Source organism: Nilaparvata lugens, chromosome 4 (genome assembly GCF_014356525.2).
Source record: "Nilaparvata lugens isolate BPH chromosome 4, ASM1435652v1, whole genome shotgun sequence".
Taxonomy (NCBI): Eukaryota; Metazoa; Arthropoda; class Insecta; order Hemiptera; family Delphacidae; genus Nilaparvata; species Nilaparvata lugens.
In genome coordinates this window covers 53533391-53561313 of record NC_052507.1, presented here as the reverse complement: position 1 = coordinate 53561313, position 27923 = coordinate 53533391, and the positions used below count along the sequence as shown (strand labels likewise).

The 27923-nt window shown below is 34.1% G+C and overlaps 1 protein-coding gene across 3 annotated transcripts; it reads right to left on the bottom strand.

Annotated features, from left to right (window-relative positions):
- Positions 1-1688: 1688 nt before the first annotated feature.
- On the bottom strand, positions 1689-27647 carry LOC111044373 (integrin beta-PS). 3 transcript variants are annotated; one of them, XM_039425848.1, is made up of 16 exons: positions 27399-27647; positions 26274-26392; positions 24344-24464; positions 20093-20303; positions 18141-18247; positions 14808-15053; positions 14212-14292; positions 13486-13683; positions 11588-11875; positions 9246-9404; positions 7779-8012; positions 6626-6913; positions 5112-5292; positions 4310-4435; positions 3128-3267; positions 1689-2280 (listed from the first exon to the last, which is right to left on the bottom strand). In XM_039425848.1, the coding sequence occupies exons 2-16, from the start codon at positions 26309-26311 to the stop codon at positions 2200-2202; spliced, it is 2499 nt and encodes an 832-aa protein (XP_039281782.1). In that variant the 5' UTR covers positions 26312-26392; positions 27399-27647; the 3' UTR covers positions 1689-2199. The 3 variants fall into 3 exon arrangements, with proteins under 3 accessions (XP_039281782.1, XP_039281781.1, XP_039281783.1); XM_039425847.1 differs by lacking the exon at positions 27399-27647 and having other exon boundaries at positions 26274-26637; XM_039425849.1 differs by lacking the exons at positions 24344-24464; positions 26274-26392; positions 27399-27647 and adding an exon at positions 22192-22345.
- Positions 27648-27923: the final 276 nt, after the last annotated feature.

The window sequence follows — 27923 nt, the reverse complement described above, 5'->3', positions numbered from 1 at the left end:
CTCGTTTCTTGTGAAATTAATCACGGTTAAAATTTAAGCGGTTTTTTGTGTGATAGGGCCTTAACCAACTATAGTTCTATCAATTCAAAATGATCCACAATAGATGGCGACCGGTTTATGAACTGTCAAAAGCTCTCATGGAACGCGGTTCGCCTGCCCCGGTGCACCAGGGGCAGTGGATCAGGTCCTCCCAGATCGTACTCATTATTCAATAAGTAGCTTGAGGGTCAAGTGTGTAAGAGAGGGCCGGCTGCGCCCTAACTTTGCCCTCCTAGGTTTTTTAATAAAGGCAGCTAATCAATCAATTAATATGATATGGAGTATCCAATAAAACTTACCAGGCTACATAAATAATAATACAATAAATGCAATATAAGCGACTTGAATTCAATTTTTGAAGAGTTCGGAAAAAATTGAGTATAGGTACAGTATTAACTTGCATACCGTATTATTATAGTTGAAATCCCACTAGAAGCCTTGCTGGGACCTATTCCAAAAACCTTCTGGACTTCTTCTTTTTCTCCCAAAATTAATTTCATGCTAGAAGTATTTATTAAATTCCTTATTTTCTCATCTTGCTTATAAGGTTTGTAGCCATATTTCTCTTTTTTGCTTCTTCGATCCTATCATTCCGTCATAAATTTTATATTTATTCCCCAACAGATCTTTGTTATTTTACATTTTAAGAATGCTCTACTTTCAAGTTTATTCAACTATTCCACTTAAGTTATTATTATTATTTTTTTTTAATTTCAAATTAATATCGTTTTGTTTTATTTTATTTTACTGAGTATTGCTTGTTGAATTATAATTTTGTATTGCATTGGGTTAAGTGTAAGAGAGGGCCGACTGCGCCCTAACTTCGCCCTCCCAGGTATAAAAATAAAGGCAGTCATTCTATTCTATTCTATTCTATCCTTGCTGGGTCCTGCTGGACTTCTTTAACTTGATTCTTCTCAATATATTGACAAGAATAATATTATGTAATATTATCTAACAAATTATTAAAATAAGGTGAAAATCATTATAGTTCGTAAATACGGTACCCTTCGTATATTAATACATTGCTTTCAAGGTACGTTGAGCACTGAGAATAACCTTTAAAAAGGCAATCATTAATTAGTTATTTATATCATGGATTTATTCATGTCTCCATTTACTTGACTTAGTAGGCCTACATAAAAAATAAATTAAACCTAAATTTACAATCTAAATTATGCAACCTATGAAGAAATATAGGTCTCGAAAAATTACGGTAATCTCAATTATTCATAAGTCTACTTTGTGTAGCTCATACATTTATTGGAGATTAATAGAATGATTTTATAGACCTTCTCAGCTCTCAAGTTCAAGTTAGTCTTCAATAATAATAATAATATGAGCTCTGCATTGAAACACGAATTCCTCTTAATTAATAGTATTGTAGGAATTAATGGTATTGAATAGAGAAAAATAGTGAGCTACAGTAAGTACGGTAATTACTAGGATAATTGCAATCAATAACTATTTCTATTGGAAAAAGATGTTCACAATAATCACTAAAGCAACTACACACTGTAACTATTTTACAGGTGGAATGTCAAATGAATTTGATGAATTATTTTATTCACTTATACAATTCATAATCACAACTTTCAAGCCTATTAGCCACTTTCTTGAAACCAGATTTAATAAATGCATGATTTTTGTTAAATCTTTATTTTTATCAATTATTATTCTTCACCCAATACATTAAAAATTGTCGGTGTGTTCAAATAAGCATGTATACATCGAAGTTTGTTTGAATGGGTATAAATACATAGGCTAATCATTTTATGTTACACTTATGATAAATACTTGCAGGTCTGAAATCTTAAAAAATAAATTTGAGTGGATTAGTCTTTATCTTATATTCCCCTTGATGCAAATAATATTGACTGATCTACTCGAATTTATTTAATTCATATTATAAGCCATGCTATATGGTAATTTAAAGATGAGAAAGTAGACTAAGTAACTATAGAATAGAATAATTGGATATTGCATTATAGTAGAATGATACAGAATATACAGATAGGCTATTAGGAAGTAGATAGCATATAATATACTGACCGGGTTAACCACATTCTATCATATTAAATAATATATGAAAATTAAATCTAAATAAACTAAAATAACAAACTTCAACAAATGAATAAGGTAGACGAATATTGTTAGATATTAGTTACTATTAAGAGAGTCTGTTTGGAACATTGGATTCTGTATAGTTGTCGTGGGAGCTTTGTATAGTGGATTTCCAGCCTGAAAAATAATAGTTTCACATTATAAATTGTGGGTAATTGGAATTGAAAATACACACAAGAAATGAACATTTTAAGAATAAAAAACAAGAATAGTGAGCTTGCAATAATTGTAGGCAACATGAAGTTCTAAATAATTGGAGAATTAAAAACTTGTATTTGATCCAATTTTCGTAATTAATGTAATTCTATATTATTTGTTATTCACTTGAAAAATGAGCCCAGATACTAATAATGGAGAATTCAATTTAATAATATTGGCTACCGTGTAGATAGTGATTCATATTCCGCTGAAGAGATAGGTTGGGATAGTGATCTATTTCAAGCTGTATTGTTTTTGTCAAAGAGGAAAAAATTGATTTTTGAAGAAAAATGCGATTTTTGTTTCTTCGATAAAAAATGGCGAAGTTTGATACCAATAGACTGATATTCGTTATCTATTTCAAGGAAGTTAATCGAAATTGGTAGCTGGCTAAACATTTTTATGTCCACAGCTACAGTGGATGAATATCTATTCTGAATAACCCTACTTACAGTAATTTCAACATTAGACGTCCTCTGATATTTGGCCATTTTTTCTTGTAAAGGTTCACATGAAAATACGGTATGACAGGAACCTGTGTTTGAAATGTTCGAATGACGTTCTGTGTTTAAAATGTTTCGGTTTTCCTGTCAATTTTTCTGTCGATGTTCGAAGTAGTGTGAATTCTCCCATAAGAATCAATGGCATTCTTTCTTTGCCCGACGGAATGCATGGGGAAGCAACCCTTTATGAGTGATGATATAACTTAATTACAGTGGTTTTAAACCTGGATAGTTTGGTTTTCGACATGGATAGTTTGACTTACCTGGTCCCAACTAGCTTTTCCCTGTTCCTTCATGAACTTCATGTACTCGAGTCGATCGAATGTCATCGTGGCCAGCTTCCAAGCTATCAGTGCCAACACACCGACAAAAACTCCGATCCCAGTTGTGGTCAGTATGATCACTGTTCAAAAACACCAAATAATGTAACTCATTATAGGAGAAATACAAGTCAGTATAACAAGAAATGCAAATTATTAAGTTTTAAAGATCAATATCATTGTAGGAAAAAAATCATTGTTTCAATTGATTATAGCAAATAGAACTGCACAAAAATAAAATCTTTTTCTCAGTCACCATACCTTTCAGAAAGAGGAGAATAATATTAAAATGAAAATAAGAATACTCTTTTTATCAGGCGGGGTTACTAAGTTATGTTAAGTATTATAGAATATTCAATGAATTGAACACTGTTACAGTATCAGCGATTTAGTTAATTGAAGATAGCATTTTGTGACAGTGAATCTGTCAACACATATTAGTTCATCCAATGATACGCTTTGCATGGTTTTAAAAACTAGTACAATAGGGGTCTAATATTTGTTATTTCAAAAATTACCAAACAAATTAAATACATAAACGAGAAATGTATAATTCATCAAAATGTCAAACATATCAAATGATTTGTAAAAATTAAGATGAATCCCTGAAACCGACATTGATATTCAAGGATATAAACACTAAATGTTCTCAGATTCTTGCTTCTTTTGCTGCAGATTGCTTCTTTTCCAAAGATTTAATTGTTCAAAAAGAAACTAATCTTTTAATAATGATATTCAAAGATAGGAGCACTAATAATGTTTTCAGATTCTTGCTTCTTTTGCTGCAAATTGCTTCTTTTCCAAAGATTCAATCGTTCGAAAAGAAAATTTCATTCAACTTCTTTTAGAGCGAGAAGAGGAAAGTATTTTGTTTATTAACAATCGGTTTCTATCAATCCCAATAGATTCTGAGATTTGGGTATTATGAATCAATAAATGAATGTGTAAATGAACAAATGCATGACTAAATGAATTGCAGTGGAAACTAGCATAGAATATATCAAAACACTTGTTAGGTCCAACTATTAGCTTGAATATCCTAATCAATTCTATGATTTCCGTACAACGAATGAATGAATTCATAGATTAATCACTGGCTGAATGAATGAATAGATGAATACTCACTCATAATGTCGATTTTCTCGCATTTCGGCTTCTCCCTTTGAGACCTGACTCTGAGTTTCATCGTATCATAATAGTATACAAACTGATAGGCACATCCGTTCAAGTCTTTCGAATTGCACTGCATACCTTTAAATTAAATTAAACTTTGATTATTAATATAATATTCAATATATACGTCAAATGCATAGTTGAAGAAGAGAAAATACTTTCTAATGTTCAATGCCCAAATAATAATATAGAAGCAATTTTATAATGTTATATATTTTTTCTTTATCATGAAACCCATGTTATAGTTTGGTCTCGCCAAACTATAAATAATTTACATTGTGAATTTTCGGATTTATCGTCAGTAAATTAAAAACCAGAGGTATTTTTCAAACATGAGAAAAACATTTACAATATGAAAAAAATGTTCGTTGCATACTTAGATTATTTCCCTTAAACTATCGAGTAGCATGCCACTATAGAGCCTATGCCTATGTGTCGGGATGCATTGAGAAATATTTATATAATATTTCAAGTATAAATATACTTATACAATACAGTCCATAATCTGGACTATCTATACCAATTGAATACCGTAAATAGCGCTGTAAAATTAATAAGAACTGATTTTATTAGGCCTAGTGAAAACAAATTATAGTGAATAAAATATAGTATATATAGCACCATTCTGTTCATCGCTTCTATTAATTTCTAATAATAATTTGAATAACGATATCTGAATTATAAGGAAAAGAAAAAATACTTTCTCATGTCCAAGTAGGTAGTAATAATACAAGCAATAAATTATTTATTGTACCTCTTTCTCCACCGTTCCTGTTGATTTCGCTCCTGTTTGTTAACGACAATTCGAATATAGACGAACAGTCGTCGCTGCAATTCGTCGCTTTATTCAAATCGAGTTTTGGTCCCGTATTGTAGGCCAGGCATTCAACGCACGGTTCCAGCTGTCTACAGGATACCAGGTTCAGGGGAGGATCCTGGAAACATGTTCATACAACCATTTTAATTCTTTCTGAATTGGTGCTTACTTAATTAATGTACTTATTTACTCCCAGTACCAAGTTGATATTCGCCACACTAACAAAAAGCCTCTTCAGATCGATCTTTAGAATCTCCCTACCCTATGTACTGGCTAGATACGGTTAAGGCGAGCGAAGCGTGCCTACAGGTTAGCAATAGTAATATAGTAGCCTAATAATTATTGGTTATTGAGGCCTCGGCCGTAGCGTCTACACGGAAAGTCATTATTATTGATAGGCTTATTTATCAATAATAATTATTGTCACTGTTCTCCGTCATGGGAGATTGTGCTGGTTATGTCGGCGAAGTGGAGCTTACTACGGGACTCTATCCAAGCCATACGATAATAATAATCATCTATAGGTCCCGCCAAACTATAGACCGTACCTGTAAGTAATTTACATTTTGGAAATCTCAGATTAACGTCAGTAAATTATAAAACTTCTTATATAAAATTGGACCAAGAACTGGGATTATGGGCATATGGGCATAGGCTATGTTTGTTTATTTATTTATACTTTTTGACTTGAGTTTTCAGATAAGATTCAGTTACATGTTAAAGTATGTATTTCCTAAATTACCTCTATTAAAAGTCAGTTTACCATCGGTTTTCATTGTCAGTTTTGAAATGTCTTCCATAGTGTTACTCTGATTTAGTGTCATTTATGTGTGGTCCATTAATTGATGTTTTACCTAAGTTGCTAAGTTCCACTATTGAGCACGCTGCACATAGGACATCAGGAACAGCGTTGCCGATTCTCTGCCTTGCCACTGCATTATATAGAAGATAGCTGATATCGGTTTATCTGATGCAATATTAATATTGTTCATTCTTGTTTAAAATAATTAATTATATTTTATTCGACAAAAAATATATTTTCATAATAGGGATTAAATATTTTGTTAATTATACTTCTTCATTGTTACAAAACGATCTGGCAACATTGCGAAGCTGGAGAAGGATAGTAGTGCTGCTATCTGCGTTGTCGGATGATAGACAAGGATACCAATACGAATGTTAATAAAATACTGCCACTATAACGGAGACCTCAAAATAGCTTCTGAAAGAAAACGCGTAGTTGTTAATGTCCGTAACTGAAATGTGCATGGCATTTCGAACTCCGCATATTTCCGGGACAACTAGTGGACGCTTAATTGACGCTACTGTACTGTCCCTGTGTGCAGGCCAGGCGTATTGTTTACCTGGGAGTATATGACCAGTGTATCCTCCATCCTCTTAATTGCACCGGTTACAGGTTAGGTTAGGTTAGGTCAGGTGTATTTGTTTACCTGACATTGTTGGCCAGTGAATCCACCTCTACAACTGCAGCGGTTACAGACGCAGGTGCCATGGCCACTGCACTCCAGTGGCTGTTGGCCTGCCACGGTGCCATTCATACTGAGACAAGAGTCCTTGCGCTCGTTGCAGTCGCAGACGGGGTATTCGGCCGACTCGTGTGTCCAGCCCGTGTCACACTTGCACGTGCCACATTCGCACGTGCCGTGTCCGTTGCAGAGCTTGTTGTCCTTCTTGCGACAGGCTCGGTTGTCGCATTCGCAGAACGGGCCTGAAATGTGCTACACCAAACACATTCTCAAGCTTAAAACATAAAAAAATCTATTTGCATCATTCAATCATGGAATGGTAAATATATTACGTGATGAGCTAAAAAAAATCGGTTGACAGGGCAAGTATAATGTTGTAAAGCAACAGTCTTATCCAAGACTAAAATGTCATGCGAGCCCTGTAACATTCCGTAATTACGTATGTAGGATGTAACTTACGCTATTTTCACCACACAATCAGTAAAAAATGATGAGCAAATGAGTAAATAACAAACAATTGAATACTGAACTATAACTTGACCTATATAATAGTTCAGTCACTATATACATTGGTGCTGGCAGCATATATTGTAGTACTGATTTCCTAATATATTGTTTGGATGCATACGAGAAGTCCAGAAGCAATTTTTGCATGCAAAATTTCCTTTTGCTATATACAGAGTGACCCAAAAATCTCGTATTTGAGTAAATGTCAGATGCAAATGAGAACCTCGTATTTTCTGTTCATTTTCCAGTTCTCAGCTACGGAAAATTCTCCTCAAACAACTCACAAATATTCAAATATTATACGATGATTACAAGAATTCATCAGTAAAATACGATAAATTGAATTTGGTACTATCTAGTCAAGATCACGATGAACCACTTATTTATAATAGATGTGGCCCTTATGAGAGAATAACCTTCAGATCTTTATATTTTTTATAAAACAATAATTCTAGGCCTACCATTTAATAAATACTGCATCCAGTATAATTGTAACCCTACCCTAAATCCCTCAGAGAAGGTAACCTGCTCAACTGTAAATATTATGTCGAGCGGGTTGCCTATTCTACAGGATGCAGGCGGTCGGTACTAGAAATAGTACAAATCTCACCGGTTCGTAGCAGCTACACTTGCCACACTCGCAGACGCCAACACCGCTGCATTCGAGAGCCGTCTGCGTCGGCGATTGGTCGGGCGTCGGCACACAAGTCGACGTCTTGTTGTTGCCCTGCTGTCGGAAGTCATGGCACTCGCAGTTCCAGCCTGAATAGTCCTCGTTGCATTTGCACACTCCACACTGATACGCGCCGTTCCCGTTGCACGTATCTGCGTTCTCCACCACGTCCTGTACATAATTCATTCATTCCATCCACATCTAACGTTAGACCATGCATGATACACAGTCATCATACATTGTTGTCATTACAACGAAAAGCTACGAGAAAAATTTTTCGAGGTTGGGTTTTTGTATCTCTATTTTTTTTTCATTTTTCTCTGCTACTGTTTTTGTGATTGAATTATTTTTCTAGCATTATAATTTGTAATTTTACAGTGGTTTATTCAATATGGCTGGTTGTTTATTTCATGTTAGAAGCCTCTCGATGATTATGAACATGTGTATGTGTTTGTGTACATGTGTATGTCCTGATAAACATGCATGACAATCATGTTAATAATGAATTTTCTAACATTAGTGACCAGTCTAATACAGCTACTGATCGGTACAATTCAATTCAACTCAATTTAGCATTGCTTTATTATTTGTTTTTTTTTTTTTTTTTGCTGAGGGAGATGCCCATATGACGTGGCTTGTGAGTGGGTAATGGGACGGACGGATGGAGGTGAGAGATGAGCAGACTGCAGATTTAGGTGGGTTTCGAAATATTTGAAAAAATCTGGAAAAAGTGCAGAAGGAGGAGAAAAGAAGAGGTGAGAGAAAGGGAAGAAGATGACAGATAAGAAGCATATTGAGAGATTAGAGAGGAAGGACCGGAAAGGAAAGAAGATGAGGAAAAGAAGAAGAAAAAGCAGTGGAGATGATATAGAATAAATTAAAAAAGAGAAGAAAATTGAGAGCAAGAAAAATTGAAGAGGAAAGGGGAAAAGATAGGCGAAGAAGAAGGAGAGGAATGATGAGTAGATAGAGGAGACGAGGAAAAACAGGAAAAATAAGTAACATAAAAGGACATAATATAGACACTAAAGAGGCTTATAGAGTGAGTACGATCGGAAAGTCACTGGCGGCCAGTGATTTTCATTGCGTTACTTTTCATAAATTATTCCCAGTCACAAAACATCGGTCTGGATGGAAACTGACATAATGAGAAGCTCTAGCCTCTTGTCGTTTCAACTTTCCCAGGCTATAAGCCGCTTTACAGTTGATTTCAACCGATTCAATCAATTCTATTGGATTGCTTCACGCCCAAGCAAAACTGTTTGAATAGCTTTTTCACATGACATATCACTTTTAACTGTAGGTAAGTTTAATGAAACAAAATTATATGTATTAGAAGCTGAACTAAAACTACTATATTTTTTCGTAAACACTGAGATAAAGAATTGTAACTAATTGATTGACCTGTGTCTCGCAGGGACATTCGCAGATCATCTGAACATTGACAATGACTGATTCGTTCATGTTGCTCGGTTTGATCTCAAAGGTTTCCCTTCGCACTGACTCGTTTGCCGGACACTCTTTCAACTTGAACGTCACCTTGAATTTCACCTCATTGCCAATCTAAAACAATTAATTCAGTTTATATAAAAAATAAGTAACATAAGGACATCTTTAGGACATATAGACAATAAAGAGGCTTATAGATTATTGATTATCACAATTACTCAACAAATAAAACATTCTAATCTTGTACAAAGAAATGTATAGGCTATCTCCAATTCAATAATGTACCGATTCATGTTTCTCAATATTTTTTTGTTCAAATTACTTGAAATATGGGCCCCATTATATAATATATCATGAGAAAGACTTAAAATTAAAGAAATTATTGTGAGTTACTCTGAAAATAGCCTACTTCAGTTTAAACAGTACCTCGTCGACTGTCAAATCTAATCGCAAATACATAACAATTTAGATCAATGGATTTGCAATGAGAGTGGCTACATTAATTATCTGTCTCATTTCTCTTCAAAATCACATGCTTCGAAATTAATCAAAGAAAACAAAAGAATCGAATCATAAACTCCCTAAATTTTTACATATATATATTATTTTATCGAGAAAACTGTTCATTTTATTGAAAAAATGAATATGACTAATACTATAGTCCATAATGTAACAAATCGAATGACATATAATAGAACTGTTTCCGATCAATGGTTACAGAGATAATTGATTTCCCGTGATTACCTGCATTTTTCAACTTTGAGGGTGGCTGGGGGGGAAAGCTCTAAGGGGATTCCTTGGGATTTTTGGGAGAATGATTAACTGATTTTTTCGACCATTATTGACTGGGCTATATTATTTCAAATCTTAGACCAGTTATAGAATAGACACGGTCCATTGTATATTCATACTGAAAGTCGATGAAGCCAACATCTACTGCCATATCACCATATCGTGACGTCAGCATAGGATAGAAAACTTCTGTAGAGACAATTGAAATAGACTTCTGAAATAGACACAATTAGCTATGGAAAACAATGTAAACAAACTCTACAGAGAAGTTTTCTATCCGATGCTGACGTCACGGTAATTATGGTGATATGGCAGAAGATGTTGGCTTCAGAGGCTAGACTTCCCAGCGTGTCTATTCTATAACTGGTCTAAGTTTCAAATGTAAGTTATTAAAATAGAGATGCTTCCCATGTTATTTAAATGGAGTTACTTTTACGCTCTAGGGATTTTTTCTCTTTTTTCGTCACGAGAGCGAATCATAGTAAAATGGCTCAACTAATTTGTATGAGGAAGAGGAAACTATACCAGATACGATCACAACCAATAGTTGAGAACTATAAAACTCTTTTTAGATTCAACCATGATATATATCACCATTATCACTATTATACCTGATATAAAGATAGCCATCACAATATAGGAAATAGGCATTTAAGAAGATGAGAGTGTAAACGATTATAAGAAGTCTATTGATATTATAAGAATATGCTGAAGATTATTACAGAGATGAAATTTTTTCACGCTATTATTTTAAAATTCCAAACTCAACTAACCTAAAACTCTATTCATAAATAGAAAACAGAGCAGACGACGCAAACACAAGCGGTGCCCCCTACTTGGATGCATATTTAGCGCATATTTAGCTACAAAAGCGAATCAGCTGATGAAAAATCTTTAAAATACGTGAGCATTTGCTCCAGAGTTCAGGAGCATAAGGTAAAGCTTATTCATATAAAAATGAGCAAATGCTTTTGCTTCTACCTTTTGCTCATGAGCAAAACATTATGCTCCATGCTCTTGCTCATGATCATTTGCTCTGGTTTTATTCATATGGGCATTACCACAGAAACAATTCAGAAGCTACATTTTTCACAATAGCTTGTTTTATTTTTCAAAGTCAACCTGATCTTTTAGTTTATGTTTTATATTTATTTATTATTTTAAACACACACACACACACACACACACACACACACACACACACACACACACACACACACACACACACACACACCACACACACACACACACACACACACACACACACACACACACACACACACACACACACACACAACACACACACACACACACACACACACACACACACACACACACACACACACACACACACACACACACACACACACACACACACACACACACACACACTCATTACTTTATGCACGTACACGCAAAGAGCTCAAATGGGTATCAACCGCAAAAACTGAAAAAAAAAATCAATTTGAAAAAATCTACTCTACTCTCCAGTATTTGAGATTTACCTTGAGATTTTCACACCGCTGTAAATCCACGAACTGAGCGCCCTCAGAGCAGCTAGCCTGGTATTTCACATCGATAAGATCCGATGACGTGTCGTTCAGATCGACATGCGAGATAATCTTCTTGTACTCAGTTTCAATGAGGTCGACAATACTGTCTGATTCAACCTGCAATTCGACGAAACTCGAGTCCTTGATCGCCTTGCTGAGAGTCTCGTAGAAATAGTAGTTGGACGAATTTGTAATGGCGAATATTATTTTCATATTGTGCTTCTTGGCAATGTAATTTATCTGCAAATCGGTGAATTCATCCGCAATCATATAAATACGATAAACAATAATATTAATATTAATAATGTTATTAATTATTATGAATATGAAAGTGTAGTTCTTCATTTGATAAAGAGGCGAAGTATGGACAGCAGAGGCGGATTCAGTTACAGTGAAGGCGCCTGATATAGTGAGAGTATAATTCCCAAAAGTTTTAATGTGACTTTTCTCACTCAGCCCAGCCAAGCAATAAGAATAGTCCTAGTAGAACTTGAGGTAGGTGATTATCTTTTCACTTTACCAGGCGCGTTCAAGGGAATCCGCCTTAATGTGTCCAATATATCACTAAACCACATCATAAACAAAACAATATAACACAAAATAATTAGACCAAATTACTCAAATAAGAAACTAAACCAATCAACTATTGAAGATTAAAGTATGAACAACTATGACTATGAGTCCAAAATATGAAATGACATTCAATGAATGATTTCACTCGAATAATCCTGATTGATAAAGAGTCAACACAAGAACAATGGAAGTATAATACAGAGTTGAGTAGAGTCTAATCGGTGGACATCTCAATGAAAAAGATGGCTCTGCAATAAACAATAGTATATTTCAAACTCATTAACACAAACTTCGTACTACAATAACAAAAAAATCTGGTGTGGCGCACTCACACAACTTTCCTTGCCGTTATGAAAATTGATCAACTGACGCTAGTGTTCACGCGCATCTCAAGTCTACTATTCAAAGACCTGAGCCAGCTGGTAACAGGACAATAGCGCTGCAGACACAGGAAGTCTTCTATCACTTCATAGTGAATGATTCGATAGAATCAACAGTTGCCAACAGTTTGCAATTGAAATAGTAACATTTTCTCGAATTTCGAGCTTATTTTGAATTTTAGGTAAAAATGTTACTGAACATTAATTGTAGAGATTTTCATGCTTAATCTTTCCCACTTGGAATTTTTTGTTTGAACTGTATCTTGAGCCTGATAATTGGGAATCTCAAATCAAACTTTGCATAGATGGGGCGGAGCTCCTGAAATTTTCACAGATATGGGACTTGCAGCAGTTGATATAGCTTATCAATGACTATTTTAGGTATAAATTTGATCAAAATCGTTGGAGCCATTTTCACACACACACACACACACACACACACACACACACACACACTCACACACACACATTGCTTTTTTCGGAAAACAATACTTACCTTACCTATGGTAATTAGGGCAAGGGAAGTAATACTTCCCTATTTTTTTCCCTAGGGGTGATGCCTGAAAGCCTAGATTGTGGGTAATGATACGATGAATCTACGGCTTTACGTGTGTACTGATCACCGGGAAGCGATTTTTAGACTCTTTCATTTTCACTCTTTAATTTTCATTTTTTGGTAGTTGATAAAATAACACAAAAAATATTCCATCCTTGCAAAAACTATCATTTGAAAACCCATATTATTCGCATATGAATTGAAAAATGTTATTTTAATTTTTTACCATTTTCATTCTTACATGATATCTCTTTGACTTCATGTTTGATTGATTGCCCGTTCGGGCAGAATTAATTACATTCAATATGTGTGAAATGTGTGGTTGGTAATGTATTACTCACATGCGAAACAGAAGGATAGTCCAAGATGGAGGCATGTGTGTAGTAACCCTGGTTATCTAGATGGCATTGGCCATCGTTGGGTCTGACAATACCGCCTAGCTTACCATCTCCCGCCTGATGGTATTCAGAGTCCGAAGAGTAAATGATGAGTCGGTTGGAGTTGTCTCGCCAGCCTATATTCTCCTTGCACATCATCACCTGATCAATTCAAACTATTCTAGTATCATTCACAAATTAACCACATATTATTACAGACTGCAAAATCTAATAGAATAAAACGACTCTTTTATTTGATTACAAATTCTCATTGATAGGTTTTCCAATACGGTAACTATGGTACCGTACTTGAAATGATGCGGGCTGACTAAACTATGACAATCTTTGATCATACTTTTATTTATTTTTGATATACAGAAAACAATTCATCAAAATGTGATTGGGGAAAAATCAACAGGCTCAGCCCAAAACTGTTCCTTCCACTTATGAATTTAAGTGAAACTTTTAGTCCAAATTTTCACAAGGAAGTGAGAATTTTTCAAATTTCCAGGCCCTTTTTTCATGATGATTTTTGGAAGAGGAACTGTTGATAATGTTTCATTAAAATCATAATGGAAGCATTCATGGTATTCAACTCATATTCTTGTCAATTTATAAATTACTTTATGTATGATATTTTATTATGAAAGTTGTATATTTTCTGATATTATTTTAATTTAATCGAATTACCTGCATGAGAGCCGTCAGACCGCTCTCGGGGTCATCTTGATTACCAGCCAGCTTCGTTCTGCCAACATCTGTCATTATGTCCTGTAGAATAATGGTAAAATAATCTGTGAAATAAAATAGAATAACGTAGCCCGCATAGACAGTTATAGTGAGATTAACCTTACAAAGTCAGAGAAATTGATAGGACGGTATAGTTAACACGTATCGTTTACCACCGCCTTCTATACTGGATAGCTGGGATTGAAGTTATACCAGTGAATTTGATATAATATAATTAAATTGCTTATCCATTCCAATGTTCAATTATATCTTTAATATAATATTATAATCAATGAAAAAAAAATTTCATAATTCGATAACTGGTTTGGGAATAAAAAAAATGATCAATAATTATACCTCAAACTCGTATTTTATTCACGAAGAAAATATATTCAAGATAGAATTGATCATTATTAACAATTAATATCAGATCAGATTTGCCGGAATAGCTTGAACCACAGCTATAGAGGGCGTTGGAAAGGGAAAAGTGGCAATGATGCCTTCCTAAAATTTTCAGTGACTGGTATGTGTATTTGTACAACATATTATGAGCTTACACGGAACTGAGAGCTGTTCGCTCTCAACGACATCAAATTCTGAAATTCGAGGATGTCCACAAATTCTGCGTGGCCAGTTTTTTCGTCCTTTTTCAAAGTAGTGCAGACGCCTTCTTGTTGCTCGCAGCCCTCGTAGTAATAGTGGAACGGCCGCACTGGCTTGTCAATGTATATGCCACAACCAAGACGGAAGTTTTTCGTAATTTGCCCCATCCGTTTCGATATTTTCTCTCCTTCTTTGGCCACCTGAAAATAGAAGAACAATACGAGAAAAGTCAACATGTGTAAACTGAATTCTATCAGAGTATTAATGATTACAATGAGAAATATTGGATGAAAGGTGTAGAGAGATTGTGGGCATATAATTTATGACTTGCTACTCGACTTGATAGTTGACATTTGAATAGTATACTACTGCTACTCTACCATAAAGTTGTTACACTAGAGGAAAAATCTGGTGTGGCGCACTCACACAACTTTCCTTGCCGTTATGAAAATTGATCACCTGACGCAAGTGTTCACGCGCATCTCAAGTTTACTATTCAACGATCTAAGCCAGCTGGTGACAGGACAATAACGCTGGAGACACACAAGGTATGCTAACTCTTCATTGTGAATGTTTAAATAGCATCAACAGTTGCCATCAGTTTGCAATTGAATAATCACATTTTCACGAATATCGAGCTTATTTTCAATTTCAGGTGAAAAAGTTACTGAACATTAATTGTAGAGATTGTAGAGATTTCCACTTGAAATGTTTCGTTTAAATCGTATCTGAAGCCTGATAATTGAAAATCTAAAAACAAACTTTGCATAGATGGGGCAGAGCTCCTGAAATTTTCACAGATAAATAGGACTTGTGGCAGTTGATAGAGCTTATCAATGTCTGTTCTGGGTATGAGTTAGATCAAAATCGTTGGAGCCGTTTTTGAGAAAATCACGAAAAACCCTGTTTTTGACATCATTTTCGCCATTTCAGCCGCCATTTTCATTCGCACTTGATCGAAATTGTTTGTTTCGAAGCCTTATAGTGTAAGGACCTTAAGTTCCAAATCTCAAGTCATTTCGTTTATTGGGAGATGAGATATCATGTACTCAGACGCACATACACTCATACACACATACACATATAGACCAATACCCAAAAACCACTTTTTCGGACTCAGAGGACCTTGAAACGTATAGAAATTTAAAAATTGTGGTACCTTAATTTTTTCGGAAAGCAATACTCTCCTTACCTATGGTACCTATGGAAATAGGGCAAGGAAAGTAAAAAATAGAGAACCTGAACTACAGTGAGATTCAAGCTTTGAATTCAGTGAGAATGATAGAACGGAATTGTTGTCACGTTTTTCACCGTCTTTTATAATAAATAGCTGTGATTCACCGGTATATATATATTAATAAATGTTCATTCTTAAGAGCAAATATAGCGAAAAATTGGAGGCAAACGTATTTTTTCAAAAATGTCACACCTCGAGAACTATTGAAGATATAGAAAAATTTGTTGAATGGATATTGTAAGAAATAATGCAAGCTTTAGTTATGTTTGGAACGGTTCTGAAAAGGTCCGTACAGACTTTAGCGTCACTAGCACACGTATTTCACTTTTCATTATCTGATGCTATGTTTATTATACATCTTGTAAATGTATCTTTCTGTTTCGGTACATATTACAGATAAAACAAGCTTAGTATCAGCTGATGAAAAGTTTGTAAGCACCTTCAGATGCATAGTTTTCGAGTTATATGTGAGAAACCTAAAAGTGGTACCTTTGAATCACCCCCACCCCCTTAGCTCAGTGGTTGCCCCCTGTGGGCTGGAGGAGCTATGAGTCAAACATCGTAATCAGGAATTTGTTAAAAACCAGAATATACCCACAGCATCCCTGCTTGTCGTAGGAGGTGACTTTGGGACCCCTTTTCCAAAACCCTTTTGCTCCTTCTTAATTGCTTTGGAACTTTTCATTTCTAAAATGACACTTTTTCCATTGACGTAGCTTTGTACCATTTTTTTTTCTTTTTCCATATGTAGGCCTTCCTTGGCCATATTCTTACTTATTCTCAGGCCAACCGAAGGTGTGATGTAGACCGTGCTGATGGGTGGTGCTTTTAAATGATGTCTCCAACGGTGCCTGCCAGATACCAGGTGCCCTTCTGTAGTATTTTGGCCTTGGCTAGTCATGCGGGGCTCTGTCTGAGTTGACTCCTTTTCCCTCTCTGTTTGTGGGAACCACATGAACAAACCAAACACCAAGAAAAATCCAGAAGTTGCCTTGCCTTCAAACCCACGGGATCTACGCCCCATTGGGGCAGGTTCCTCAATCTGAAATGAGTGTTTTTTGGGTATTGGTTTGTATGTGTGTGTGTGTGTGTGTGTGTGTGTGTGTGTGTGTGTGTGTGTGTGTGTGTGTGTGTGTGTATGTGCGTCTGTGTACACGATATCTCATCTCCCAATTAACGGAATGACTTGAAATTTGGAACTTAAGGTTCTTCCCCTATAAGGATCCGACACGAACAATTTCGTTCAAATGCAATTCAATATGGCGGCTAAAATTGCAAAAATGTTGTCAAAAACAGGGTTTTTCGTGATTTTCTCGAAAATAGCTCCAACGATTTTGATCAAATTCATACCTAAAATGGTCATTGTTAAGCTCTATCAACTGTCACAAGTCCTATATCTGTAAAAATTTCAGGAGCTCTGCCCATCTATGCAAAGTTTGATTTTAGATTTTCAATTATCAGGCTTCAGAAACGATTTAAACGAAACATTTCAAGTGGAATAGATTCAGCATGAAAATCTCTACAATCAATGTTCTGTAACTTTTTCACCTAAAATTAAAAATAAGCTCGATATTCGTGAAAATGTGATTATTCAATTGCAAACTGATGGCAACTGTTGATTCTATTTAAACATTCACAATGAAGAGTTAGCAGACCTCGTGTGTCTCAAGCGTTATTGTCCTGTCACCAGCTGGTTTAGATCTTTGAATAGTAAACTTGAGATGCGCGTGAACACTTGCTTCAGGTGATCAATTTTCATAACGGCAAGGAAAGTTGTGTGAGTGCGCCACACCAAATTTTTTTTTGTATGTGTACAGAAACAGTAAGATACAGATATAATAAGCATAGCATCAGCTGATGATAATTAAAATGCGCGTGTTTGTGGCGCATACGTCTCTACGGTGTTTGCACCTTTAATAATATAAGTCTATTCATTTGACATTAAAAAATAAAATATTTTCAAATGAGATCATACGAAATTATTATATAAAGTTGATGTGAGAAAGAAAATTAAGAGAAGAATAAGATGGAGAAGAAGAAATTAGTTTACCTTATCTATGGTAGTTTTCATACTATAACTGCTGTCGGTTAAAAAGTAAAGATCGAGTGGGTAGTCTTTGGAGAGTTTGAATGTCACATCTATGGTACGCTCCACATCTGTTAACAAACAACCAGATTACTCATTGAAACAGATTACAATACAATTATTCAGACCCCTGGGCTGAACAATCCACTATCATCTAATTGCAGGATATTGATCACTTATATAAAGCTTAGTTAATCCTAGGACCCTGGGAGAGAACATTGACAACCAACTACAGTTTATTCGAATAGGGCTACATAATTTCATGTAACTTACAGTTTTTATGATGATCTCTACTACCAACCGGGGTAACTATAGACTACCCCAGCCATCATTCTATCCAACTTTTCATGTTTAATGTTGAGGAATTCTATTGAAATTCTTAGTAACAGTCAAAAATATACCACTTTAATCATTTTCACTTATTAAAACACTCAATCTCTTTTTTGACATTTATTAGCAAAAATGTGCGTGGGACAAATCAATTATGGTATTTTATGTTACAGATTATTTCTATAAAATTCGTTCATCATCCTAATATCAAGTGGGGTGATACTTTATTCTCATTCACAACCTTTCTGATAATGTTACTGTGATGGAAACTTTTGTAAAATTTCTTTCTCATCACCATTATTCTATTTACAAGAATCTATCACATTTAACTCATATGGAAATGATTCTTAATTTTCTAGGTATATATATATATATATTAGCACTTAACAGAAAACACTTTAAAGTTTTATAATATAAATATAGACAGGATACACACGACACGGATAGATTAAAAACACTCAAAAACTTACATTTAAACGAGAATTTTCGAGAAAAAAGGGGGACCAGCTCCCCGAAAATTCTCGTTTAAATGTGAGTTTTTAAGTTTTTTTAATCTATCCGTGTCGTGTGTATCCTGTCTATATTTATAATATAATTATATACTATATATATATATAATTAAAAAATGTATAAAAATTATATATAAAATATAAAAATTAATATGGAAGCCACATATTGAGAATATAAATAGTAAATTGTCTAGAGTTATTTATTTGTATCATGAGCCATTAAGTAATCAATGAGCTCTATAAAAACTCAATCCGGAGTTTTCAGGAACATTGAGAGATCTGCTTCAGTTTTTGAATTGAAATCATTTTCTTCAATGTTTCTTTCCATTACAAACTGCTTGTTAATAATCACTTTTGAATACTTAAATTACGACATAGCAGTCTGATTTAGCGCTTTCGGACACTAGGCCCTTCCTCAACACTGGTTGACACTTCCGTTGTGGAATTCGCAGTTAGTAAGCAGCGTGGGTAGTAGAAGAAGCGGGATTATTTGAATGGTTGCGGATATGTTTTAATTTGTAGGCTATTGGAGTAGGTGGTTGAAGAGGCTGTGGGATTTTAAATTTGTCTGTTCATTAAGGATGTTTGTGGAGGTCTCTTTTGATATATTTATATATTTCAAATTGTTCCAGGATGCTGAGTTCAGACTTCTAAGTCGTAATTTAAGTATTCAAAAGTGATTAAAATAATTTTTGGATGAATGATTTTCATTTTCAATACCTTTTTATTGTATCCAAATTGGAGGTGTGGACATGAGGAGCAAAACGATAAAGGGTGGTTGGAGAAAGAGGCGGCGGAGGAGGAAAACGATAGTAAAAAGAAGAAGAATCTTCTTGTAGTCTGATAACTTGATAAATTGACCAATAGTTTTTTATTATTGCGGATGATGCCCACATTAACTTTTAGCTTATGCGTGGGTAATGGAAAGTTTGTGGGTGATTTTATGAGATGATCAGACGTCCATGCCTACAGCAGGATTCATACCCACGACCAGGTAGCGCTAGGGTGCAACGCCTTAGTCGTCTCGGCTATACTGGCCGGCAAGTCATAGGTGTATTCCGGAGCATTTCTACTCACTAGGTCTTAAGGTGAGATCAACTTCAAGCGGTGTGATCTGAATGAGCCTTGGCACTTCACCCTCTTTGAAGTCTGACAGGGGGCGTCCATCATGGCTGGCGCCTAGGTGGCCTTCTTTGCGGGTCTCCGTCACAGCCGGATTCGTCACATCGTCACACGACACACCACCACTCGACAAACTGCTAAAACATCGTTTGTTGTTCGCAAAGTCCTGTAAACAACGCCTTCCACATCATCAAACGTCAACTGAAGTCATCGCAAATGAAAAGTTAGTGGTAAGGTAGCCAGGTAAATTTATACCTTGAGTAAATTATATATTGATACCTTAATTATACCTTGTGCGGTAGATGGATATTCATACATAGGCATTTATCTTTAGATATGTACATAGTTATCGGTAGGTTGATTCAAGTGAAGCGAATTAAATAAGAAGAATTATGGAAGTAAAACGTAGCCTATTGGGAACTGACTAATGGGCAAATAGTTTTATAGTCTGATTAGTCTTTATAGATCGAGTTCTCTGAAGTCAATATACTATCATAAAGAAACGATAGCATACGAAGATATCCCATGGCATAGGTCGTTCATGTTTCTAATTAGGCCCGCCGCAAAGTAGACCCACGCTAATCCACTAAAAGCAACCACTCATCCCACGCCGTGGGATGAGATAGATAGATGTAATTCTTTTGCTATCGGACCATACAGTTATCAGCAACGTCAGTAGAATATTCATAGCACTCAACACTTAATTTATTATAAAGTATGTGTGAAAAACTCCTCCAAAGAATAGAAGGGGTTTGCACGCAGAAGATCGAACAGTAATTTGCCGAACAAAGAGACTGGATAATTTCTTATTGACTCTGGCAACCTATTGTAGACCTTTGTTCCTAAGACGTGATGGGACTTCTGTACTTTGGTTAATCTTGTACGTTGGGTATCAAGTTGTTGTCTTTGGTGGGTCTTGTATGAATGAACCATACCTCTTGTGTTCATTTTACACCTATTTTTATGTATTAAGGCAACAACATAAATATATTGGTTGTAAACCGTTAATATTCCAAGAGAAACAAATAACGGTTTACAGTTTTGTAAACCAGTGCTAGGCTTCTCTAGACATCTGTGTAATACATGCAATGAATAATCCACTTGTCAGCTGATTGATTATGAATAATTCTATAGCAATGGTTTACAAAACATCCCACGGCGTGGGTTGCTTTTCGTGGATTAACGTGGGTCTACTTTGCGGCGGGCCTTATGGTCCGATTTTTTAAACTCAAGCCGATTACTGTCGACTGCTGTCTATTATTACTGTTTTGGCCAGGGGAGAGAGTAAGAACAATACCTATTATTACTTAAAGAAATAGTAAATGATTGCACTCAAAGCATCTTGCACTTAAAGTAATAGTAGTAGGTAGGCCTATTGGTAAGAACGGCACAATATGAAAGACTACCAGCATCACATAGCTTCACGAAAAAGAACTACTAGGACTATTGACAGTGAAATTTGAAACATAAACGACCTATACCATGTGATATCTTCTTATGCTATAATTTCTCTATAGTACCATGTCACGTTAATAATAAGCTGAATTTGTAATACTGAACATAGACATTTCAACTGATAACATTTTAATTTATTTAGGCGTGGATAATTATCGCCAAGAAAATCACATGCAATATTATTGATGAATTAAAAGTGTTCTTGCATTTCAGCTTCATCTACAACAACTATTTTATTAGCTATGTAAGAAAAAATAAACATAAATAGGTAATTATTTCTCAACCTTCAATTATGTCATTACGATAAAATTCAAAATTTGCGTATATTATTCTCATTTTGTAACTGATTGTTTTCTGATTAAATTTTTCCTAATTTTACAAAACTGCAATACGTTCAATACATACAGCACTCGAATTACATTGAACTGGTAGTATGACTTTCTACAACAATGTGTCATGATGACTTACAATATTAATAAGGAAACAAATAGGCTATATTATACAGGATCTCCCGATCTCCTATTTCTTGTAGACCTGTGTGATGGAATACTTTCCGATTTTTATTTCGAATAAATCGAATACTTTATTGAAATGCTTACCTTCTGGGAACACCAACTACATAGAGGTTGGCGAATGCATTGATGGCATGTTTCATAACGATTACATTCGTCTGCAAAAATGCCTGTCACAAAAAATGCTGACACGCCCAATATTATTATCCTGGAATTCAGCCAAAAACATTAAAACAATGTCAGATATAGGTTATCATCACGGTAGTGATTCAACAATATTATTAACAGGTAATTACTATTTCTTTGTGAATTCAATAATGTGGTTATTATGACACATTTTTTAAATACCGTTCAGCAAAATTATGGAATGTTATAAAATATTAATTAGAATCTTCAAAGTATCATAAAACAAAGCATACAAGGAAAATGTTCTAGAAACAGTGGATATTTTATATATAAATATAATAGCTCTAGCATCTGCGAGTACCGGTACAAATAGAACAGATGAAGTAAGTTTCTATTGCAAATATAGTAGGCTATATCTCTATTTTTAACCATCTGTTATATTTTATCGAGAAATGTACTCAATCCTGTAAAATAATAGTATTTTTATCCTCACCTCACCTTAGTATTTTACCTTAACTCTAAAACCCTATATAGCATCTGCGTACGGGTACAAATAGAGCAGTTGAAGTAAGTTTCTATTCCAAATGACAATATCTTCATTTTTAACCAATCTGTTATATTTTATCGAAAAATGTACTCAATCCTGTAAAATGATAGTATTTTTATCCTTACCTCACCTTAGTATTTCACCTTAACTCTAAAACCCTAGCATCTGCGTACGTGTACAAATAGAGCAGTTGAAGTAAGTTTCTATTCCAAATAATAATATCTTCATTTTTAACCAATCTGTTATATTTTATCGAAAAATGTACTCAATCCTGTAAAATGATAGTATGACTTTCTACAACAATGTGTCATGATGACTTACAATATTAATAAGGAAACAAATAGGCTATATTATACAGGATCTCCCGATCTCCTATTTCTTGTAGACCTGTGTGATGGAATACTTTCCGATTTTTATTTCGAATAAATCGAATACTTTATTGAAATGCTTACCTTCTGGGAACACCAACTACATAGAGGTTGGCGAATGCATTGATGGCATGTTTCATAACGATTACATTCGTCTGCAAAAATGCCTGTCACAAAAAATGCTGACACGCCCAATATTATTATCCTGGAATTCAGCCAAAAACATTAAAACAATGTCAGATATAGGTTATCATCACGGTAGTGATTCAACAATATTATTAACAGGTAATTACTATTTCTTTGTGAATTCAATAATGTGGTTATTATGACACATTTTTTAAATACCGTTCAGCAAAATTATGGAATGTTATAAAATATTAATTAGAATCTTCAAAGTATCATAAAACAAAGCATACAAGGAAAATGTTCTAGAAACAGTGGATATTTTATATATAAATATAATAGCTCTAGCATCTGCGAGTACCGGTACAAATAGAACAGATGAAGTAAGTTTCTATTGCAAATAATAGTAGGCTATATCTCTATTTTTAACCATCTGTTATATTTTATCGAGAAATGTACTCAATCCTGTAAAATAATAGTATTTTTATCCTCACCTCACCTTAGTATTTTACCTTAACTCTAAAACCCTATATAGCATCTGCGTACGGGTACAAATAGAGCAGTTGAAGTAAGTTTCTATTCCAAATGACAATATCTTCATTTTTAACCAATCTGTTATATTTTATCGAAAAATGTACTCAATCCTGTAAAATGATAGTATTTTTATCCTTACCTCACCTTAGTATTTCACCTTAATCTACAACAACTATTTTATTAGCTATGTAAGAAAAAATAACATAAATAGGTAATTATTTCTCAACCTTCAATTATGTCATTACGATAAATTCAAAATTTGCGTATATTATTCTCATTTTGTAACTGATTGTTTTCTGATTAAATTTTTCCTAATTTTACAAAACTGCAATACGTTCAATACATACAGCACTCGAATTACATTGAACTGGTAGTATGACTTTCTACAACAATGTGTCATGATGACTTACAATATTAATAAGGAAACAAATAGGCTATATTATACAGGATCTCCCGATCTCCTATTTCTTGTAGACCTGTGTGATGGAATACTTTCCGATTTTTATTTCGAAAAAATGGAATACTTTATTGAAATGCTTACCTTCTGGGAACACCAACTACATAGAGGTTGGCGAATGCATTGATGGCATGTTTCATAACGATTACATTCGTCTGCAAAAATGCCTGTCACAAAAAATGCTGACACGCCCAATATTATTATCCTGGAATTCAGCCAAAAACATTAAAACAATGTCAGATATAGGTTATCATCACGGTAGTGATTCAACAATATTATTAACAGGTAATTACTATTTCTTTGTGAATTCAATAATGTGGTTATTATGACACATTTTTTAAATACCGTTCAGCAAAATTATGGAATGTTATAAAATATTAATTAGAATCTTCAAAGTATCATAAAACAAAGCATACAAGGAAAAATGTTCTAGAAACAGTGGATATTTTATATATAAATATAATAGCTCTAGCATCTGCGAGTACCGGTACAAATAGAACAGATGAAGTAAGTTTCTATTGCAAATAATAGTAGGCTATATCTCTATTTTTAACCATCTGTTATATTTTATCGAAAAATGTACTCAATCCTGTAAAATAATAGTATTTTTATCCTCACCTCACCTTAGTATTTTACCTTAACTCTAAAACCCTAGCATCTGCGTACGTGTACAAATAGAGCAGTTGAAGTAAGTTTCTATTCCAAATAATAATATCTTCATTTTTAACCAATCTGTTATATTTTATCGAAAAATGTACTCAATCCTGTAAAATGATAGTATTTTTATCCTTACCTCACCTTAGTATTTCACCTTAACTCTAAAACCCTAGCATCTGCGTACGTGTACAAATAGAGCAGTTGAAGTAAGTTTCTATTCCAAATAATAATATCTTCATTTTTAACCAATCTGTTATTTTTATCGAAAAATGTACTCAATCCTGTAAAATGATAGTATTTTTATCCTCACCTCACCTTAGTATTTCACCTTAACTCTAAAACCCTAGCATCTGCGTACGTGTACAAATAGAGCAGTTGAAGTAAGTTTCTATTCCAAATAATAATATCTTCATTTTTAACCAATCTGTTATATTTTATCGAAAAATGTACTCAATCCTGTAAAATGATAGTATTTTTATCCTTACCTCACCTTAGTATTTCACCTTAACTCTAAAACCCTAGCATCTGCGTACGTGTACAAATAGAGCAGTTGAAGTAAGTTTCTATTCCAAATAATAATATCTTCATTTTTAACCAATCTGTTATATTTTATCGAAAAATGTACTCAATCCTGTAAAATGATAGTATTTTTATCCTTACCTCACCTTAGTATTTCACCTTAACTCTAAAACCCTAGCATCTGCGTACGTGTACAAATAGAGCAGTTGAAGTAAGTTTCTATTCCAAATAATAATATCTTCATTTTTAACCAATCTGTTTATTTTATCGAAAAATGTACTCAATCCTGTAAAATGATAGTATTTTTATCCTTACCTCACCTTAGTATTTCACCTTAACTCTAAAACCCTAGCATCTGCGTACGTGTACAAATAGAGCAGTTGAAGTAAGTTTCTATTCCAAATAATAATATCTTCATTTTTAACCAATCTGTTATATTTTATCGAAAAATGTACTCAATCCTGTAAAATGATAGTATTTTTATCCTTACCTCACCTTAGTATTTCACCTTAACTCTAAAACCCTAGCATCTGCGTACGTGTACAAATAGAGCAGTTGAAGTAAGTTTCTATTCCAAATAATAATATCTTCATTTTTAACCAATCTGTTATATTTTATCGAAAAATGTACTCAATCCTGTAAAATGATAGTATTTTTATCCTCACCTCACCTTAGTATTTCACCTTAACTCTAAAACCCTAGCATCTGCGTACGTGTACAAATAGAGCAGTTGAAGTAAGTTTCTATTCCAAATAATAATATCTTCATTTTTAACCAATCTGTTATATTTTATCGAAAAATGTACTCAATCCTAAAAATAATAGTATTTTATCGTTACCTTAGATTAGATGGGATCATTTTCCTTGATATGGACATTCAAAGGATTGTTTACAATTTCCAATAGTAGCATTGAATAATAAACTACAAATCACTTCATGACGATATCCACTTGTACTGGTAATTTAGGTTTTTGACAATATTTTGAATGGAATATCCTGTATCATGTGAGAATCGATATTCAAGTTGTACTATGTGGAGTGAGTTGGAGACTCCTCTCCCCTCCCTTCCACCACTCAAAAATTGGTCAACAGTATAATAATATAAATTCAATAGCGGTGAAACAAAATCTAGTTCTACCTCTGTATTGAGAGTAATATTTTTTACTGGGACTTACAAGTCAAATATAGTAAATATTTAAATCTCCGTCAGGAAATTCAATAGGAAAACAGATACAACACACTGATATGATAAGAAGTCTACCATAAGTATATCCTGCCTCAGTTGGGAAAAATAGTTTCTCTATGTGATAAATTAGGGAAAAATGCGGTAACAAACTTATCATAATTCCCTCAACTATTAATAATTATTAGATCAGCTTTACCATGTATATTGCTTTAAATTATTACTCGGTTCCAATTCTTGCAATAAAATACTTCAATACTTGTGGAACTGGTGGACAACTTGATTTATAAACTATTATTCTATAGAACGTTTATAGCCACAAGTAAGGTATGGTTGCCTGGCATCCAGCTGCTAGACGATTCTAATTGGTTCCTACTAAGAAAGTTCCCAAGAATCTATAATATAAATTATATAAAAGCGAATCTATATATATTATATAAAAGCGAAATGGCACTAACTCACTGACTCTCTCACTTGCAGAACTAAAAATCTACCAGACCAAAAACGTTCAAATTTGGTAGGTATGCTCAGTTGACCCTTTAGAAGGCGCTCAAAGAACGGATTTCGAAAAATTTCCAAAGATACGCCAAAAATCAGCGTTTTTCCAGCGTTGTTTAGCGTTTTCTCAGCTTTATCGAGAACAAATGAACAGAAAAAGTTCAAATCTATAGTACAGCAGAAGCTCAGCTAGGGTGTAATAATGTTGTGTTAGAAGGAATTTCAAATAGTAGCATTGAATAATAAACTACAAATCACTTCATGACGATATCCACTTGTACTGGTAATTTAGGTTTTTGACAATATTTTGAATGGAATATCCTGTATCATGTGAGAATCGATATTCAAGTTGTACTATGTGGAGTGAGTTGGAGACTCCTCTCCCCTCCCTTCCACCACTCAAAAATTGGTCAACAGTATAATAATATAAATTCAATAGCGGTGAAACAAAATCTAGTTCTACCTCTGTATTGAGAGTAATATTTTTTACTGGGACTTACAAGTCAAATATAGTAAATATTTAAATCTCCGTCAGGAAATTCAATAGGAAAACAGATACAACACACTGATATGATAAGAAGTCTACCATAAGTATATCCTGCCTCAGTTGGGAAAAATAGTTTCTCTATGTGATAAATTAGGGAAAAATGCGGTAACAAACTTATCATAATTCCCTCAACTATTAATAATTATTAGATCAGCTTTACCATGTATATTGCTTTAAATTATTACTCGGTTCCAATTCTTGCAATAAAATACTTCAATACTTGTGGAACTGGTGGACAACTTGATTTATAAACTATTATTC

What these genes read in the sequence shown, in the direction of transcription:
- LOC111044373 (XM_039425848.1), bottom strand. Translation starts at nt 26,311, where the DNA reads ATGTCCATATCAAGGAAAATGATCCCATCTAATCTAAG. An exon ending in TGAAAACTACCATAGATAAG is followed by an intron (nt 15,054 to 18,140) that starts GTAAACTAATTT and finishes TTCTATTTTCAG; the next exon opens with GTGGCCAAAGAAGGAGAGAA. An exon ending in ACTATCCTTCTGTTTCGCAT is followed by an intron (nt 11,876 to 13,485) that starts GTGAGTAATACA and finishes ACCGATTTGCAG; the next exon opens with ATAAATTACATTGCCAAGAA.